A 17,898-nucleotide genomic window follows, 5' to 3' on the forward strand; every position below is an offset into this window, starting at 1 on the left:
CTACTCTACACCTTCTAATTCCCATGGTTTAAGCCTCTTAAGGGACCACCTAGTGTTGTTCTATCTTGGGCTTGGCTTAGAATATTTGTTAAAGAAGTAAATCATTAATTAGAAGATTACTCTCCTCCACACCCAATTATTACATTCAGTTTACATTAGCCAATATAAAATAAATATAAAGAGTAAATTCATCTTTGAATAAAGTGTTGTGCATGGAAGCGAGAATAAAAGTTCTATTGTTAATTAAGTGTCTCAAGACTTAAGTTGTCTCTCATGTGAAACTCACTGTGGTAGTTAATGTCCTAAAAATTGAAGGCACCATGTGCCCAGTAGTGAGAAAAGCCCTCGTATCTCGCAGAGAACCAACAGTTTATCACCAATTAACTGGCAATAGAATAATGCTTCCCAATAACATGGTGACCATTAGCCTTGACCCTTTAAAAAATCCCATGCTCTATACGTACATATCAACTTTAAACAACAATGTAACAAATCATACCCGTATTTATTATAAGTTAAATTATCATTTATTTCAAAAGTTTAAGCTGAAAAAAAAAAATTATAAAGGAAGAACTTCATTTATAACCCCTGACTTTCACCCCCTTTTGAAAGAAAGTACCTAAACTTTAAAACATCTCAATTTAGGGTATCCATTTTTCAGAAAGTTTTAATCTCAGTCCTTCATTAGAATTTTTCATTAAATCCTATCAAAATTCTTAAAATGCCTCTTCCTTTTTTTAATAAAAAAGAAAAAAATTGTAAGGATTTAGGTGTTGGTTATAATTTAATAGAATTTGCAAAAATACTCATACATAAATCTTTGAAAAAATTTATAATTTTTTTAAAAAAAAGATAAACACAGTGGTATTTTGAAAAATTTAATAGGATTTAACGAAAAATTCTAACGAAGGACTGAGATTAGAACTTTCTAAAAAATGGATTCCCTGATTTGAAACGTTTTAAAATTTAGATACCTTCTTTCAAAATGGGTGAAAATTTAAGTATTATAAGTAAAGTTCTCACAATTATAAATTTAATCATTTAATAAATATTTTAACATTTTCACTCACTTATAAGCTCAAATTATTTCTCAATAAACCTAAAATACTTAACTGAAATTGGATAAACTGTAAAATTAGAATTCAAATTCATGACATCTATTCTGATACGATGTTAAGTTTAGAAATAAACTATCTCAGATCTTGACTCTCTCTCTCTCTCCCTTCGGTAAAAGCTCTATGAAACAAAAAACCTCCACATCTCAGTAGGAAGCTCTTCCCTCCTCCCCCCACCACAACCCTAGTGTTTTCTTCTTCACTATCCTCTCTTTGTTGCACCCTTTTTTTATTCTTTTCTTTTTCTTCTTCTTCTATAGTTTTTCTAGTCTTTTGTTTGAGTTACTAGAGGTTAGATCTACTGAAAACCCACAAGTTCCACCTCCCACGCGCTTCTCCTCCTCCATTGTCGAGCGCCACTCAACCTTCCACCGCCTCCCTCCCTTGCGCATGTACCCCATGCGCCATTGTGGCTCACATGGGTTATACATGTCGCTGCTCCTTTTGTTCTCCTACAGCGTATCTCCTTTATCGATTTGAAATTTCTGATGGACCAAAAAGGCTAGCTCTACAAATGAGAGCCAGAGGTGGGTGGTTCTTTGTCTCACCGCCCCAAATGATGTCTCATCCACTACTGTACAACTACATCTTAATCTCATAAGAGCTAAGTTAAAATGAGTTTCATTTGTTGATACCCACAACGTTTATCATAAGCCGTTACAACCAGCTTCACTTGCAGTAATATTCTCTATTGCTTTCTCCGCACTTCAAGGATCCCCTCTGGAGGTGTGACTGAATCGTTGTAAAGATTGAATTTTCTTTTTGGTCTTTGTATTTTGGATTTTGTATTTTTCTGTTTTTGTAACTGTGTTGTTTGTTTTTACTCATCTACAAAATAATTAAAAAAAAAAAAAAATTATTAGAAAGGGACAAAAAGTACCAGTATAACCTAAATACCTAGGGATGCCCCACTCTATATGTATAATTAATGTATATGATCAGTTGAGTACTACTACGATTGAATGAATGTCTTTTGCTTAGCCTTGAAGTCTGGGAATTTGGGAAGGTATGTCACAGGCTTACAGCAAGCAGGCGGCAGTACTGGATAAAGATGGTGGGGGCAGTGTGGTGCGATATGCATTCATTCCAGATGGCACATGAATTACTTTTCGTTACAATACATAACAACCAGCCCATCATGGTCCCGACTAGGACTCCATGTGGATTCAATAATGAACATTTCTACATACGGACGGAGATTATGCTGCAAGCAATAATATACTTGCCATCAGTGCTTTTACCCGTATAGGGCTGCTTGGGTTGTTTCAAGTGCTGCACTTGAATTGTATAGTGTGAGTATCGATCGAATCTTGTGAAAATATATAAATAAAGGACAGGATATATAATGGCCACCTTAAATGTAAGGATTCAGGAAAAAACGCTAGCCACATTTGCGCTATCACCTCAAAAAGACTAGTTAATTTGAAGTTTTCCTAAAATTTCTTATAAATTTCAGTTTTACCTAGTAATTAGACAATGTGGGACTTAACAGTCATGAGTATCTTTATAAACCACTCACTCTATATGAGTTATTCATCTCTTCCCAATATGGGACTGAGATGTTACATTAAACTTTTTATTAGCTTAAATTTTTAGAATAAGTAGTTATTTACCACACATTTAGGTATGGTTATCCACTCATGTTATTAATTAATTCGAGCTAGCTATGTGGAGAGACAAAAAGGATCATGAATGATGTGTTGAAACCAGAACCTTCTTTGGCTCTTTGGCCAAAAATATGCATTAAGAGGAGAATTATCTACCAAGGATTATAATCAAAATATCCTTCCCCATCCTTCTAATCACCTCATTGCTTACCACCATATATATATATATATATATATATATATATATATATATATATATTTCACCAATATTTGCTTTACTACTGCACTTCTCTCAGCATCCTCAAATAATTGCAAATTGAGAGGCATAATTTGATATATCGGTGATAATTGGTGCAGACAACTTAGAAGCTAATTACAGAGAGAATAAATTATATATCAAGGAAGGAAAAGAGAGAAGTCAGAAGGGTTAAGTTCATCGAAGGAAGAAAACAGAGAAAGGGAAAAGGGGTAGAAGTGTAAGATCAAACCACAGAAGTGAAAGCTATAGACTAACGAGCTTTTTCTTCCTGGGATTTGGAATGTGTGCTGCTGAAAACAGGGTAGAAATAATCTAGTTCAAGCTGCTCCAAGATTTGTTTTGTCTTCCAGAGATAAGAAGAGTGGCCTTCTATGGTTTGTGTTACATCAACCTGCAAAGACAATGGACGACTCATTAGTAATGGATAAAGTAATGCAAGCATGAAACACAATACAGTACAAAAAAGATGGGAAACAGAGAGCTTACATTTTCAATCCCGGGTACGTCAACGGGCTGAATACCAGCTAATCCTTGACAAAGTAAGCTGTACACGTGAAACCTTTAGTTCTATAGAAGTACTGAATTCAAAGCTTGTGCTATTTAAAAAGGTAGAGGAGACAATTAATTAGCAGTTGATCGGATGCAGCATTTACTCCAGACATCTGATAAAGATGATAATATCAGTAATAAATTGCCATTATAGATGGTGGGAATTCCTTTTCTAATGAAAAACGTAATATGACACCAAATAACACCTATGAAGGGTGAATAGGTGTTATTGGATACAAGAATTTTGGTGACAAAAAAGTTTCAAGAACTCTTTAAAAATAAAACCACTTTGGGGACAGCCAACCCCATAAAACTTATCAACTATAGAAGAAACAATTACAATCAGTCTTATACTTACAAAACCTTTGCGGTAAAGAACCTGACTTGTAACCAATAGACGACTTGTTTGTCTTCTATCACAGTATTTCTAGAACTCTAGCCTTTCTTCTATTATAGAATTTCTTCTGCAACTTGAAACTCTAGCGACTAAAGGTTTTTGTGTGGTTTAATGAAGATCAAGGAGAGATTTGAGTTTCAATATAGGAATGGGAAGGTGTGGTATCTCTCCATAAACAAGAAATGCCTCCACACCTTATGAAGTTCGTGGATCAATGATCTTATATAGATGGGGAAAAAACAGATGTTTAAAGAGTAAGTTGGTTAAGAATTAAAACTGACTAAGGTTGTCTCGATCAAACGGGAATTAGTCTCGATCAATTGAGAATTACAATTTCACAAAGATCGGATAACGATGATCGAACAAGGTTCGATCGAGGGTCTCGATTCTAACTTTACAATCATCTCGATTGAAAGAGGTTCAATCAAGACTGCAATCGAGGCATTCCGTGAAACAAAATGGCTCAGCATCGATCGAACAAGCTTCGATTGTGATTGCGATCGAGCCCTTCTATGAAATTTGTAAAACACTAAGATTCAGCTGCGTTCAACTGAAGTTTGATCGTCCTTGCGATCAAGCCTTTCTAGAACTTGAACTATGTCATTTTGACCTCGTTTGAACCCCATTCGATCAAGACATTCTAGTTTTCTTATTGAAACTTGAAACACTATCTCGACTCAATTGAGCTTCGATCGAGATTGCAATCAACAACTTGTGTTCTTCAATTTCAACCAAATCTTGAACCACACTTTAAAACTGATTTTAACCTAAAGCCTAAATAATAGGCTGCATATATAAGCATCCTAAATGAGCACAATATTTTATGTCACCTTGGCAAAACATGATCCAAATTTACAAGTAAATGACCTATATACCTTCCACGGAAAATAATGCCGAGCATCCAATCATTTGTGGAATAAGCATTCACAAATCTGCCAGCAACTATCTGCAAACCACGACCAAGTCCTAGTCATACCTCTTGAAAAACAGAATCAGTACAGACAGCTTGCACAAGAAACCAATCAAGAGACTATAAAAGCCATCCAACTACCTTTCTAGCAACCTCCCAACTTTCATCTTGAATTGAAATTGGTGCTCCAAGAATTACAACCCTTTCTACAAGTCCTGCTGCGGACACATAACAAGCAAAGAAGTTCACTCAAACAACAATCCTATCCATCAAGAAATACGAATGAAACAGTGATCATTACCATTTTCTCCTTCTGTACCAGCCAAACACTGGAGACATTTAAAAATTACTCGAGCCCCCAATGAGAAACCAATGAGTGTTACAGGCCTGAACCATGCATGGAGAAGATCGGAAGGATATCGATGATGTCACCAATATATTTTCATATCACATGAGATTGTCTTACCTGTTTCCTTGCAATCCCGCCAACAACACTTCAGCAAGCAGCTTCCCAGCTTTATCTGACCTGAACAAATAGAAGGAGGGGCTAGACTTAAACTGAGAGGAAAACTACGATTCTGATGAATCACTCATCACCTAAATACTAATATATCAAATTTATGTCAAGAACGCTTAAACTTCAATAGAATATTTCAATAAAAAAAAAAGGTACAAAAGAATATGAATAACATTTCTACATTTGGAAACTAATTGGAAAAAAACTGTCATATAATGTGCACCGCTAAAGGCAAGCACATCTAATCATCCCAGAACTACCAGGAGCATTTTACAACTTCTGCATGTGCATAACTTTCTTCTCTTCTGTCTGGATAAGTGGGTCTTCCCTCCAACAAAATGAAAACTAACCTGTCCACAGCAATTGCCCATTTGCTGTCTATAAGATCGGATGCTGTGACTAATGTAGCTGGCAAAGCAAATGATGCTACAAGTGTGCTTAGTACAGTCATCATGGCACCTTCTTTCATTAATTGCAAGGCAATTCCTGTGACAGGAGACAATATTGTGAGTCATTGAAATGCCGACTGTAGTCAGTAACAAGTAGTGAGAGTTATAGGGTTCAATAAAGTACTTGAGGTTAGCCAGTCCTGAATTGCAGTGCTCAATGCAATCAAATTCTTGGACTCCCACCAGAGTGCATACCTATATATTGCACTTCATTACTATGAATTATTTGGTAGAAAGACATGAAGGTGTAGCTTCTAGGGAAAAAGCCACTTTCATGTGAAGAATATTCTGGAATTATAAGTTTCAACCTTAGTAAAGGATGTTGGTTCTATTTTCCAGATAACGTGATAATAATTTCTTTCATACCTTTCCAAGTTATCATTGTGACCCTCCCAAGGCTTTATAAAATCTTCTTCCTCAAATACCAGTCCAGAAACCGAAATCCCAACTGCTAGCCGCTGGAAAATAAAAAAAGAGGTTTGTTAATATTGGTAAGCATATATTTATACAATGCTATAAGAGAGACCATACTCAAAAAAGTTCTTGGCTGTATCATCATTCTGATGAGCAACCTACTCGAAATATGTCTTAAGACCAATAAAATTGTAAATGGACTCACGCCTTGGTTACAATTTCCTCCAACTGCTTTGAACTCAAATTCTTCAAGCTTTCCAATTCTTCTAGCCATTTTAAACCCTGAAAGGCCAGCTCCCGCAGCTGCGACGCAAAAAGAATAACTGTAAGCCCTTTTATACTGTTTTTCCTATTTTAATTTAAGATATACAAGCAAAGCAAGGATGGTGTTCCTAAAATTGCTTTTCAAAAGTGGTTTACACCTTATACTCTAGACACAGCAGTGGTCCTCTGAAGTTTCTGTCCTTAAGTACCCCTGCTCACAGACTGGTTTTGTATAGGATTACGAATCTGCGAGACTGTATGCAAACTTCAAAAGTCCAAATTAAGTCATTGCATAGATTACCACTACCACTCTGTTTATTACTTTTGTTAAGGACTATGACCCTGACCAGGCTGGACACAAACTTCTCCCGAATCAAATTAAGTCCTCTGTCTCTGTCGCTCTCTTACATGCACACACATGCATTCAGTGGCAATTTTCCCATAAACTAACAGTCTTAAAAAGCACTTGGAAAGGTTAATTTGGCACTTCATATTTTAGTGTGTTTACAACAGTAGTTATACATTTTACAAGCAAATTAATAACAATGGCGCCGTATATAGATGAGTCATTAAATTTCTGGTCAAAATGCATTTTCTGTTTAGATGAAAAGGCCAATAGCAAACATGAGCTAAAATATAGATTGTTCCCTCTTATTCTACTAACACTTGATAGTTAATCACAGAATCTTGGAAACAAGCCACTTTTCCATACCACCAAATGATGCAGCAACAGCAGCAGAACCAGCAACAGATCCTGTGGCGCTTGCTGCTGCAGCAAATCCACTAGCTCCAATTGCAGGGACAATACTGCCAAATGTAGGAGCCAGAGCACCCATACCCTGTGCAATTGCTGGGGCAGCTAGGCCTGTTAAAAAATAAAATTATTTCAATGAAAAATTACAATTCCTTATGCTATGATAAATTTGTGTTGAAGAAGAGAAATCTTATTCTTATCTACTAAGATCAACAATTCCCATACCACCAGTGATGGCCATCACAGCGCCTCCAGTTAAAGCAGCTGCACCAATGATACCTCCCCGCTTCCATGTATCCCAAGAACTTTCTGGAGTTTCAGATTTTTCTTCCTCTGCAACTTTCTCTTTTTCTGAAGCCATTAGAGAGAAAGCAACCATAATCTCCATGGCTTCCTGTTAAAGACAACATTTTTCATAAACCTTACAAAATCAGATGACAATTGCTAGGTATCAGCTCACAAGCACTATAAAACATGATTCATGCACACGCACATGCAGACATGCAAGCATACACATTATTTTGAAGTATGAGGGGGCTCTTCAGGAAAGAGAAAAAACCAGCTAAGCCTAACATGTCAAGGGAGCTTACAGTGAATAAATAGTTCGAGTGGACTAACCATTTTTGTCCATTTGACACCAAGCCATGTTGCTAGCAACCGTAAAGCCACACGATGTCGAGCATCATAGCCCTTTGCTAATTGAGAACACCTCTTGTCATCTTCAGTATTTTTTGCAACACAAGCTGAAAGAAGCAAGTAAAGAACTGTCACTTTCCTCTGATAACTGAGCAGTGCTCCTTCCACAGGTTTCTCGCAAGTTTTGCCTCTGGACCCATTAGAAGCTTCTTCTTCTAAGGATATCTTCAAACTTGTCTTCTGTGTGCTTCCATAAGGCTCTTCAGCCACATCAGAGATTGATTCTGTCTCAGAATTTGAATATTTCTCACGGCATCTGATTCCATATTCACAACTCTCATTGTTGTCTTCAGAGGAAAGAGGAAGGCTTTCCATACTAAGCACCATCGCATCAACAGCCTTTGTCAAAGCAAGTTCCTTGTCAATTTTTTCTGAAGAAGGCCCATCCTCTGAGAGCAAAGTCAAGAACTGAAATAAAATGAATATAATATTCAACAAAAAAGAGATGAACCATCAGCAAAAGTGAAGAAAAAAATGCGATGGAAACAATAAATTAGCAAAAAGTTTTATTTGTATGTTATAAAACATAAATTTTCTTTAAAAGAGGATCTAAGAAAGTATACCAAGCCCGTCTTGCTCTCTTCTGATTAACAAAGTTAAGAGATTTTGGCGAATTGCTGGTGTGTGTAATATTAGGTGATGGTGTCCTGATACTGAAAGAAAAGATAAGGAGCAGTGATTGGACCGTCCCCTGCCCGCCCCTTTTCATTAAAAGGGGATTTTTTTTTATAAAAAAGCCGGTTGGGGGACGGTAACCGTCCCCCAACAATCATTTCCCAAAGATAAGATAATATAAAGAAAATTAAAGCAGAATAATAAAATGGAGACAAGAGATTTTACGTGATTCGGTCTATGACCTACATCCACAGTATTATAAAGCTCAAAGGGCTACATTATGATCTTATTTCTCTTAATATATTTACAATGCATGAAACTCCTTTTCATATAAGAATTGTGTTAGATAAGTATGGTAATCAAATCACCATCAAATCTGATTACAATCAAATCAATCTCATATATTTTCCTACCAAATTCAATTACAATTATATGGAGAATATATTCTCTAACAGATACGCCTCCTCAAACTCAACAGGAGGGAACAAATGTTTAAGTTGAAGCTTAGAGTCCGAAATCGGGTGGACATAAGAGGCTTGGTAAGGATGTCGGCCATATGATCTTTACTGGAGAGAAAACGGACTTCCAAGGCTTTAGAGGCCACCTTATCTCGCACAAAGTGATAGTCTATTTCAATATGCTTTGTGCGTGCATGAAATGCAAGATTGATAGTAAGATAGGTGATACCAATGTTGACACACTGAAGCACAGGTGGAGTAGAGAGGAAGATGCTAAGATCCTTCAGGAGGGATTGAAGCCAAGTAATTCAGCAGCAGCATTGGCGAGGGCATGGTATTCAGCCTTCGTGCTGGAAAGGGGATACCATTGGTTGCTTTCGAGAGCTTCAGGAAAAAACGTTAGACACCATTACCAAAAAAAAAGGTTATCTGAATAGGCATGCAATGTATGGATTTGCTTCGGTGAAGAGATAGCGCGGAATGCACTTCACGACAATCCAATGAAGCTCGCGGGACGAGCCATGCATTGGTAGACTCTATTAACTACGAAAGCCATATCCAGACGAGTAATGGAGAGAGGTACTGAAGCGAGCCAATAGTGCTTTGATAGAGAGTAGGGTCAGCAACCAAATCACTAGCAAAGCAGGTGAGTTTGTACGAGGAGCTCATTGGGAAAGAAACTCATTTGGCATGGTGCATACTGTTCCATTGAAGTAGCTTGAGAACAGACTACTCTTGTGAGAGAAATAGACCATCATGCGTAGGTATAGCTTCAACACAAAGGAAATAGTGAAGAGGACCCAGGTCATTGAAGGCAAATTCTGACTTAAGGTGAGAGCGTAAATTGTCAATAAACAGCCTCAGTAGGTAGCCATGAAGAAAGGCCTTCTGGACATCAAGTAGGGTACGGTGGCTCCCCCCCCCTTCCCCCCGTAGGGATGCAGGGATGGTGGCTGAGCCACCCTCAGCCACCAAACCCTCCCCTTTTTTCAGTTTTTAAAAATTTTAGCTCTTTAGTATTTATTTTTAATAAAATAAACAATTATTATTTTAATCTGACGTGACAAAAATGCTGACATGGCTTAATGGGCGTCACTTTTATTGGACGGAAAACAGACAAAATGACCCATTTGGAATATGTGAAAAAGCTAAGCAGTCAAATTCAAATTTTAAAAACTTAGGGTATAATCATAAATGGCGCATTTACTCATAGATTTATTTTAGAGGGTATCTTAGGATAAAATCAATCATTACCACTTACTCCAAGAACTTAAGTTATAGAAAAATATGAATCTTAACCATTTAATTAAATATTATAATACTCCTCAATTTACAATCATATGCTTTTATACCTTGTGAATTACCACTTGTCCCCACAATCTAGCTTATACGAGAAAGGTTGAATTATAATCATTTAATCAAATATTCTAAGAAAAGATACTAACCGCATTTAATCAAATATTCTAACACAAGATACTAACCGCTCCAACGTGATGCCGGATTTGTGAGGAATTTCCGGCAGTTTCCTTCAAACCATCCCATGCTTGGCTATCCACCCCAAGAAACCTGTCCTTATCATCGAATTTATATAAAAATTAAAATTAACCCAATTAATTGCCAACAACTACAATCAAATTAATATTCGATCAATAAACCACAAAAATCACATTGACATAACAATCTTCAAAAATGAACTTCCATTCCAGGACCACTTTCTAAAACAAAATCACAAAAATTAGCAAGATTTGGAAAATCGGCTTCAATTGTGCGAAGAAAGCGTAATCTCTTTTCACACAAAAGAAGTACCCGAAAACATGCCGAAGCAAGCCAGATTTTTCGTGGACCCAAAGCAGAGGATCTTCGGAGACCGAAGCTCTCTTTCCATCGCTGACACCTTCGCCAATCGGCTCCTCTTCTAGAGGGACTGAACTATTCAAAGGCTTTGTTTGGTGGACCTGAGACTGGTGAAGAGCGAGCGCAAACAATGCGGCCGCCGCGTACCGCTGCGTGGGCGTCAATATCGAGGTCTCCAATTCCATGAATCAATAATTTCTAGGGCTAAAAAATATCGGAACCCTATCTATCGAATTATTCATTTCCGGTTCAGTTTCTTGATGGTGAAATGAGAAGCATTGGTTTACCTTTTCAAAATCGCACCGACTTCGCCGAATGATTGCAAGCACGAAACGGCTATTTCTCCGCGATTACGCGGGAAACGCAAAGCGTGGCTTTAACTCTTTAACGTACAATAGACACGTGATCTCTGATTTTCACGGCAATAAATTTTTGTGAAAATTGTTAAATTGGTCCGTCTCGTTTAAAGTTGTGACAAAAAGCTATTCAAAATGTAACTAAAAGTAAGAAAATAAAAAAGTTCATGTAGCTATAAAAGTTAATAAAATTCGATAATGACATGTACTCGGCATTAATTATATTGTGACATGTGTTATATATAATAAAAACATAAAATTTAAAAATCAAATATTAAAACATTAAAGGAAGTAGTCAAGCTACATCCATTGACTACCAACCACTACCTTCATTTTTTCTTTATATATATATATTTGGTTTTTAAATATTTTTTTTATTATGCGGTACATGTTACAATATAATTGGTGTTGATGTAGCACATTAACGAATTATGTCAACTTTTTTAGCTATAGTGACCCTTTTCTTTTCTTTTTTTAACTTACCCCAAAAAGTATTTAGTCACTTTTTAAACCTCAATGAGCTATTTGCCACAACCTTAAATTACTTTAGGCTTTAGCAATTTTTCTTAAAGTTTGACAAAGGTTCAGTTTGTTTCGACATAAAATATTTTATGAATTTTTTTTCCTATTTTTCGATGTTTGCGACAATGAAAAATCATTTTTAAACTGAAAACATTTTTCAGGTGACTAAGAAAATATTTTTCAATTAACTAAAAAACATTCTTTAATCCCCATAAAATGATTTTTTTTTATTAAAAGAGTAAACTCTTTTTTAAATTTAAGCTTCTTCTTATCGCAATTCATTCACTGCCTTTGCTAGAAGTCACTAGCAGCTGCTACCGAAGGTTGCCGAAAACCGTCACCAAAGTCGCTGGAAGTCACCGCCACTGTCACCGAAGTTCACTGGACCCACTGCCCAAAGTCGCTAGTTGTTTCTTGTCGTCACGGACCATTGCCACCATTGAGGTGGCTATATTTTGTATAAGTTAAACACCAAAAATTGTTTTAAGCAGAAAACATTTTTCTGCGTTTTCCGAAAAAAAAAAAAAAAAAGATTTTGTCAAAAAACATAGACACCAAATTAATATATTTTCACTACTCATCCCAAATCCGTTGTAGTCTAGTTGGTTAGGATACTCGGCTCTCACCCGAGAGACCCGGGTTCAAGTCCCGGCAACGGAAAAGAATTTTAATTTTTATACTTTTGCGATCTAAAATGCCACGTGTTGACCAGCCTAGGGTTTTTTTCTTTAGCTGGACCAGCTCTGCTAGGGTTTATACTCGCTCTACAGAGAAACATTTCTGCTTAGTTTAGGGTTTATGTGGAAATCCTAACCCGTAGCTATCAATCAACTTATTGCAGCTCCCTAGAATTTCTACAGAATGGGAAAGAAGAAGCAGTTCATCGACAAGAAGAAATCGGCGACGTTCCAATTACTTGCCCGCGACTCGTCCGATCCCAACTACGACGACTCACCGGGTGGCGACCGAGTCTTCGTCCGCGTCGACAACAACTCCGTATCCGTCTTCGCAGATGGAGTACCCGCCGGAGTCTCCGGCTCCGGCCGCTACGAAGAAGACGAAGAACCCGATTCGATATTCGCCGATGCTCCCGAGGACAACGACGAGGGAGACGATGATCGGGTTTTCGGGAACTTGGAGCCGGGGACGAAGGCTTTGCCGGAGCATGTGAGGAAGGAGATTTTGGAGCTAGGGTTTCCGGACGACGGTTACAACTATTTGCTTCACTTGAGGAAGATCAAGAACGCTGGAGGTGGCTCCGCATTTTATGATAATCCGAAGGCGAGGCTTGATCAGCTTCCGCGTGACGTCAAGGTTCGTTGGTTAGCTCTTGATTTCTGTTCTTTGTTTGGTTGCTGAGAAAATATCTTGGAATATAGACGAGGATAATGAAAATGTAATTTTTTTAAAAAAAAATAATGATTTCTATTCAATTACGATGAGCCAATGTGATAGAATTCGGCTTTTGGTTATCTATATGGGACTGAAATTGTTGTATTGATGGTTTTCTTTAGGCATATGATGCTTCGAGAGTACAGATAGGGGATGGTGATCCCAATGGGAATTCGATTTTTAGTGTTGCATCTAAGAGTTTTGGTGTGAGGGTTCAGAAAGCGGTTGATCCTGATGTGGCTGCACTGCTTGATGATAGCGATCTTTCGCGGTTTGGTTCCGATGTTGAGGACTTGGAAGAGGATTTCGTTCTTCAGGCAAACATTCCCGAAGAAGAGGAGGATGTGGAGGTGGAGGTGGATAAGAGGTTGAACAGGGTTGAGGAGTTTGGGGTAACCAAAACAGAGGTGGATAAATCTGACCAACAACAAAATGTGGATGGCCTTGTCTTTCAGAATGGAATTGGAAATCATCTTGTAGTAGGAGGAGATGAATGTGTTGGTGAGAAGCCGCGGGTTCGGCGTTTTCTGGATGAGCAATTTGATTTAGTGAGTTTCTTTTCCTGTTTTCTCATTGTAATTTCAATTCCTTTTTCACTATTCTTTCTTTTTCCAGAATATGCTTCAAGAACTGGATCAATATATGGTATAGAGCCTAGACTACAATTAAGAACCTCTTTTGTGTAGCCCTGGTACAAAAGAGTCTACTAACCTAAGTTTCCCAACCCTAAGGTAGTTTTTAGATTTGATTTTTCGATGCCAATTGGGTGAATTTTTTTTGGAATTAATTCCTACGTGCTATGCTCTTTTAACTCCTGTTCTTTCCTCCCTTAATTGTTCATTTTTTAAAAAATTGCCTCTAAGCACATGCATATTGTTATAAATCTATGTATAGGACTTCTTTTTGGCTTGATGCCTGATTCTGATTGACTGAGGTGGTGGGCATATAATATGTGACTATGCTTATATTAATAGGACCACCACGTTTCTTATTGTATATTTTAAAGCCTTTTTGGTGTGTGCTAATCTAGTGCATTATTTTGAAAATTGACTTATCAATACTTCTTGGTTAATAGAAATCATGCACTTCCTTTGTTGCTGTTTTATCCTTGATTGTAGAGGATATGCGTTACATTAAGTGTAATGACACCTAGATTATTATTCAAGATGACATACATGCTGTCAATTTGCTTACTTTAGGTTTTAAGCTTTAAGCCTTTAATATATCACAAGCTTGAGTTTCAACTACCTATGTATTTCATTTTCATGAATTCTTTTGATTTCCCTTATTGTTCTACATTGGCTGCAAAAACATTTGCTGTCATTGGGTCAATGGAATCCAATTTCTACTTGATCTTTTACCACAAGTATCATAGAATTTTTGTTTCAATTGAGACCAGTCTACCGCAGTTTTTTGTTGTGCTTGCTGAGCAGCCGGTGTATTGTTTGATTGAATTGCTTGCTATATCTTTTGATTCCAAAAGTAAAGGATAACTTTCTACCCTTGTAACTTATATCATACAGTTGGACCACTATCTTGCTTTGTTCGATGGCCCTTTTCTTGTCACATTAAGTTTCCTCTGTCCAACAGTTGTTTATCTTTTGCAGCTTGAGCGTCAAGAATATGGCACTGATGATGATGATTATGGTAATGTAGCTGAAGAAGCTGAACCTCTGGCAGAAAAGCTAAAGCATGCCCTAGGTGACCGTGCGATTTTGGAACTCGGTGACAAATATAAGGTTCCTGCAGATTTATTGCATGATAATGAGATGCCAAAAAGTAAGGAGCTATTGGAATCTGCGGCTGAAGTGATTCGTCGCTGTGTGGAATATGCTGAGAAGTATGAAAAGGAAAATGAAAATGAAGACAAACACGTGGTTCTTGTAGAAGAAAGCAGCGATGAATCAGAAGTTTGGGATTGTGAGACCATTGTTTCTACGTATTCAAATCTTGATAACCACCCTGGTAAGATTGGGGCTCCAGAAACTAGGAAAAAGAAGTTGACTGAAACTTTATATGGAGCCTCGAGTGCCATGAGTCATGTAATATCCCTACGAGGAAAAGAGAAGCTACCTGTGGACTTTCTACCTCATAGTATAAAACCTGGTGCAGAAAAGGTCAAGGATGTGGATAGTAAAAAGGCTGAGCAGCAGAAGAGGAAACAGCATGGTCAGGAGTCAAAAGAGGAGAAGAAAGAACGGAAGGTATCTCCTTGCTGCCTGTTTCAGCTTTTTACATTTCTTGAACATTGTCTTCAACCATAGAATTATCTGTCATCTTTTACTCGTAGAAGATCAGAATACAGTCCTTTGCCTGTTTTCTAACTGCCATTACTAAGCGTGATGCCAAAGGAAATAAGTTGCAGTTAGTTATCTGATAAGTAACTGATTTGAGCAGTTATTGCTTTGTTGGTCTGCTCTACTTTTGTCTTCGATATTGATGTTGAAGGTTTCTGCTTGCAGGCTGCTTTAAAGGAGGAAAGGCGTGAAGCACGGCGTGCAAAAAAAGAAATGAAGGAGCTTTACAGGGGTGAAGCACAGCGTGCTCAGAAAGTTGCTTCCATTTGTGGCCCATCTTCTATACATCTTATGTAAGTGTGGTAAGCATTGAATTATGTTTCAGTTAGTTGGAATTGCTGTGTAATTTTTAGGAATTTAGATGTATGCAATTTTGGATTCTTTGAACTTTTATACATTATCTTCATACAAAGAGAAGAGATGCAGAAGTTAAGGAAGAATCTCTAGAAGATAGAAAATAGATAATGAACAACTAGATGGCCCTAGAAATCTTCATTCGACCATTTAGTATAGGCAATGACAATCCTCTGTTTTCAACTCAATATGTAATTCTCCCCTTCAAGAAAACACATTAGACTGGCATACTAACTCCAACCAAGGTACATGGCATAGGTATTATTTCTGAAGTTGAAGCAACATGCTCATACTTGTTGAGTATTTAGTCCCTTCATAGAAGAGAGGATAAAGTTAGTGGAAATATGAGAAAAGAATAGAAGATGAAGCTATATCATTATTGGTATGTAGAAAGAGTTGAAAGATATTAAAAGTAAGTTTTGATACCTTTCTTCTTCCTCAAACCCAGTTTTCTAAATCTTAGTTGTTGTGGAGAGAAATTTTGTTGGTCCAAATGGTAAACTCTCCCATATTTTCCCCAAATTTGCTTTTGTTTTATCTTCAAACTTATACGCCAAACCATAAATAGCTTATGTTCTCATCTCAGATCTTGTTAAAATTTTAATGTAGTCCTTCAAATGCCATGGTGCATGCAGGTACCCTTCCAAGTTTTCCTTAACCTTGTGGTCTAATAACTCTGATTTTTCTTTTGTCAAATAGGTAAGATAATACCAGATTGTTGCCTAAGACTCTGAGGCCTTCCATTGGGGTAATTCTGCAGTTCTGAAGTACAAGGAACTACTAAGTAATTTCTGTTATCTACTGTCAATCTTCAACAGAGAAGGGGCGTATGCTCAGCTAGTTCTTGATTGCCGTGATTTGGTTAGGTTATCAGAGTTCACTATTTATTGTGGTCTGTTTCTTGTTCTTCTAGGGATGGGGTAGGGTTTTTGGTTCTGACGCCTGTTTTTGGTTCTGACGCAGTAAAGTCAAATTTATATTTCATTAGTTGTTGTCTTTGCATGCAAAACAAAGAAACATGAGAATCTCTGCTATAGACTGGGATGCAATTATGGTAGACTTTCCCCCCTTATGTTTAGGCTAACGAATATTATGTTTTTTTTTTTTTTTTTCTCAAAGAATAAAAAAAAAGAAGAAGTAATTGACATCAAGAAAAGATTCGAACTAGGAACCGAATGAGACAGACTTCTTCATGCCGTGCTCTATCTGGGGTTTGGCTTGGGTCCATTTCCAATTAGAACTGGGCCTGTTTGTATTGGATCGTGTCCCTGAAATTGAACCCAAGCCAAACTCGTTTTTATCTGTATCAGTCCTAGATTGGCGTCGAGACAAGGTTAATAACAGCATGGAGAAACTTATTGGGATTTTCCTAAGATAAAACCATTCATTTGTGTCTTTGTAAGATGATATATGGTCAGCTTAAGAACAATATGTTACGTAGTGTTAAGACTAACAGAAACTCATACCAGGAATATGCAACTGACTAGGAATACATGAACATAAAGTATACAAGTACAACATCCTTATTCTAGAGAGCAGATCGTGATACTCGGGATCTTCTTGGGTTAGAAAATGAAATCTGGATGCTAGAATCACAGCAAAATTCTTCTTCTCATCTCAGTGTGGAATGGGAGCGGTGCCGCCACCACCAAAGTCGGGTGCCGGATACCAAATGCCATAGTCTTCATGCAGAATTTCTGGTTGAACCTGGTACTGTTCCTCGCCTCTTTGCACCTGATCCTCTAGGGGGTCAAACAGAGTAGATGTTGCTGATGGTGCTGGTGATAATGGCAACAATGACGATGATGCTGTTACTACTACCATGGGCATCATAACAACCATTATCATGCATAACATGCACATACCAACCTTAGAGTTCCGGTTGGCATGACTTCGTTCAGCTTTCTTTAACCACTTGAAAGGCATTTAGCAACTAATTCGACTACTTATCCTGATTTATAGCTTATTTATGATAATTTGAGTTCCACTGGTGGTGTATAAACTAAAAGCAGTGTTTTAATTAAATTATCTTTCTTTTCACACTTAGTGAATGATACAGCATGTGCCTTGCATGTATTTAAGAGGCGGTAGCTTACCATATGGCATATGCAACCCTCTA

At 37.4% G+C, this 17,898-nt stretch overlaps 2 protein-coding genes and 1 non-coding gene across 6 annotated transcripts; 2 read left to right on the forward strand and 1 right to left on the reverse strand.

Moving 5' to 3' along the window:
* Window positions 1-3,028: 3,028 nt before the first annotated feature.
* Window positions 3,029-11,281, reverse strand: LOC133871004 (uncharacterized). 3 transcript variants are annotated; one of them, XM_062308334.1, is made up of 15 exons: window positions 11,146-11,281; window positions 10,486-10,570; window positions 7,854-8,320; window positions 7,461-7,629; window positions 7,194-7,346; window positions 6,423-6,520; window positions 6,170-6,261; window positions 5,928-5,998; window positions 5,705-5,840; window positions 5,304-5,363; window positions 5,139-5,224; window positions 4,979-5,055; window positions 4,803-4,873; window positions 3,468-3,525; window positions 3,029-3,372 (listed from the first exon to the last, which is right to left on the reverse strand). In XM_062308334.1, the coding sequence occupies exons 2-15, from the start codon at window positions 10,544-10,546 to the stop codon at window positions 3,232-3,234; spliced, it is 1,740 nt and encodes a 579-aa protein (XP_062164318.1). In that variant the 5' UTR covers window positions 10,547-10,570; window positions 11,146-11,281; the 3' UTR covers window positions 3,029-3,231. The 3 variants fall into 3 exon arrangements, with proteins under 3 accessions (XP_062164318.1, XP_062164316.1, XP_062164317.1); XM_062308332.1 differs by lacking the exon at window positions 11,146-11,281 and adding an exon at window positions 10,811-11,136 and having other exon boundaries at window positions 7,854-8,339; XM_062308333.1 differs by lacking the exon at window positions 11,146-11,281 and adding an exon at window positions 10,811-10,946.
* A 1,042-nt stretch (window positions 11,282-12,323) lies between these two features.
* TRNAE-CUC (transfer RNA glutamic acid (anticodon CUC)) lies at window positions 12,324-12,396 on the forward strand. Its single transcript has one exon. It is a non-coding gene; the product is annotated as a tRNA-Glu (tRNA).
* Window positions 12,397-12,442: 46 nt separating this feature from the next.
* On the forward strand, window positions 12,443-16,851 carry LOC133871088 (uncharacterized). Of its 2 annotated transcripts, none has more exons than XM_062308449.1 (5): window positions 12,443-13,050; window positions 13,251-13,676; window positions 14,736-15,332; window positions 15,591-15,727; window positions 16,479-16,851. In XM_062308449.1, exons 1-4 carry the CDS (start codon window positions 12,598-12,600, stop codon window positions 15,720-15,722), a joined length of 1,608 nt encoding a protein of 535 aa, XP_062164433.1. In that variant the 5' UTR covers window positions 12,443-12,597; the 3' UTR covers window positions 15,723-15,727; window positions 16,479-16,851. The 2 variants fall into 2 exon arrangements, with proteins under 2 accessions (XP_062164433.1, XP_062164434.1); XM_062308450.1 differs by having other exon boundaries at window positions 12,444-13,050; window positions 15,591-15,718.
* Window positions 16,852-17,898: the final 1,047 nt, after the last annotated feature.

This window comes from Alnus glutinosa, chromosome 6, assembly GCF_958979055.1.
Source record: "Alnus glutinosa chromosome 6, dhAlnGlut1.1, whole genome shotgun sequence".
Classification (NCBI taxonomy): domain Eukaryota; kingdom Viridiplantae; phylum Streptophyta; class Magnoliopsida; order Fagales; family Betulaceae; genus Alnus; species Alnus glutinosa.

Bases quoted from the DNA above. Each gene is read 5' to 3' on its own strand.
- LOC133871004 (XM_062308332.1), bottom strand. From the start codon at position 11,043: ATGGAATTGGAGACCTCGATATTGACGCCCACGCAGCGGTACGCGGCG. The intron at 6,521-7,193 runs GTATGGAAAAGT...TTTGCGTCGCAG, and splicing joins TGTTGCTGCATCATTTGGTG to CTGCGGGAGCTGGCCTTTCA. The intron at 5,225-5,303 runs GTAAGACAATCT...TGCATGGTTCAG, and splicing joins GCGGGATTGCAAGGAAACAG to GCCTGTAACACTCATTGGTT.
- LOC133871088 (XM_062308449.1), top strand. From the start codon at position 12,598: ATGGGAAAGAAGAAGCAGTTCATCGACAAGAAGAAATCGGCGACGTTC. The intron at 13,051-13,250 runs GTTCGTTGGTTA...GGTTTTCTTTAG, and splicing joins AGCTTCCGCGTGACGTCAAG to GCATATGATGCTTCGAGAGT. The intron at 15,333-15,590 runs GTATCTCCTTGC...TTCTGCTTGCAG, and splicing joins AGGAGAAGAAAGAACGGAAG to GCTGCTTTAAAGGAGGAAAG.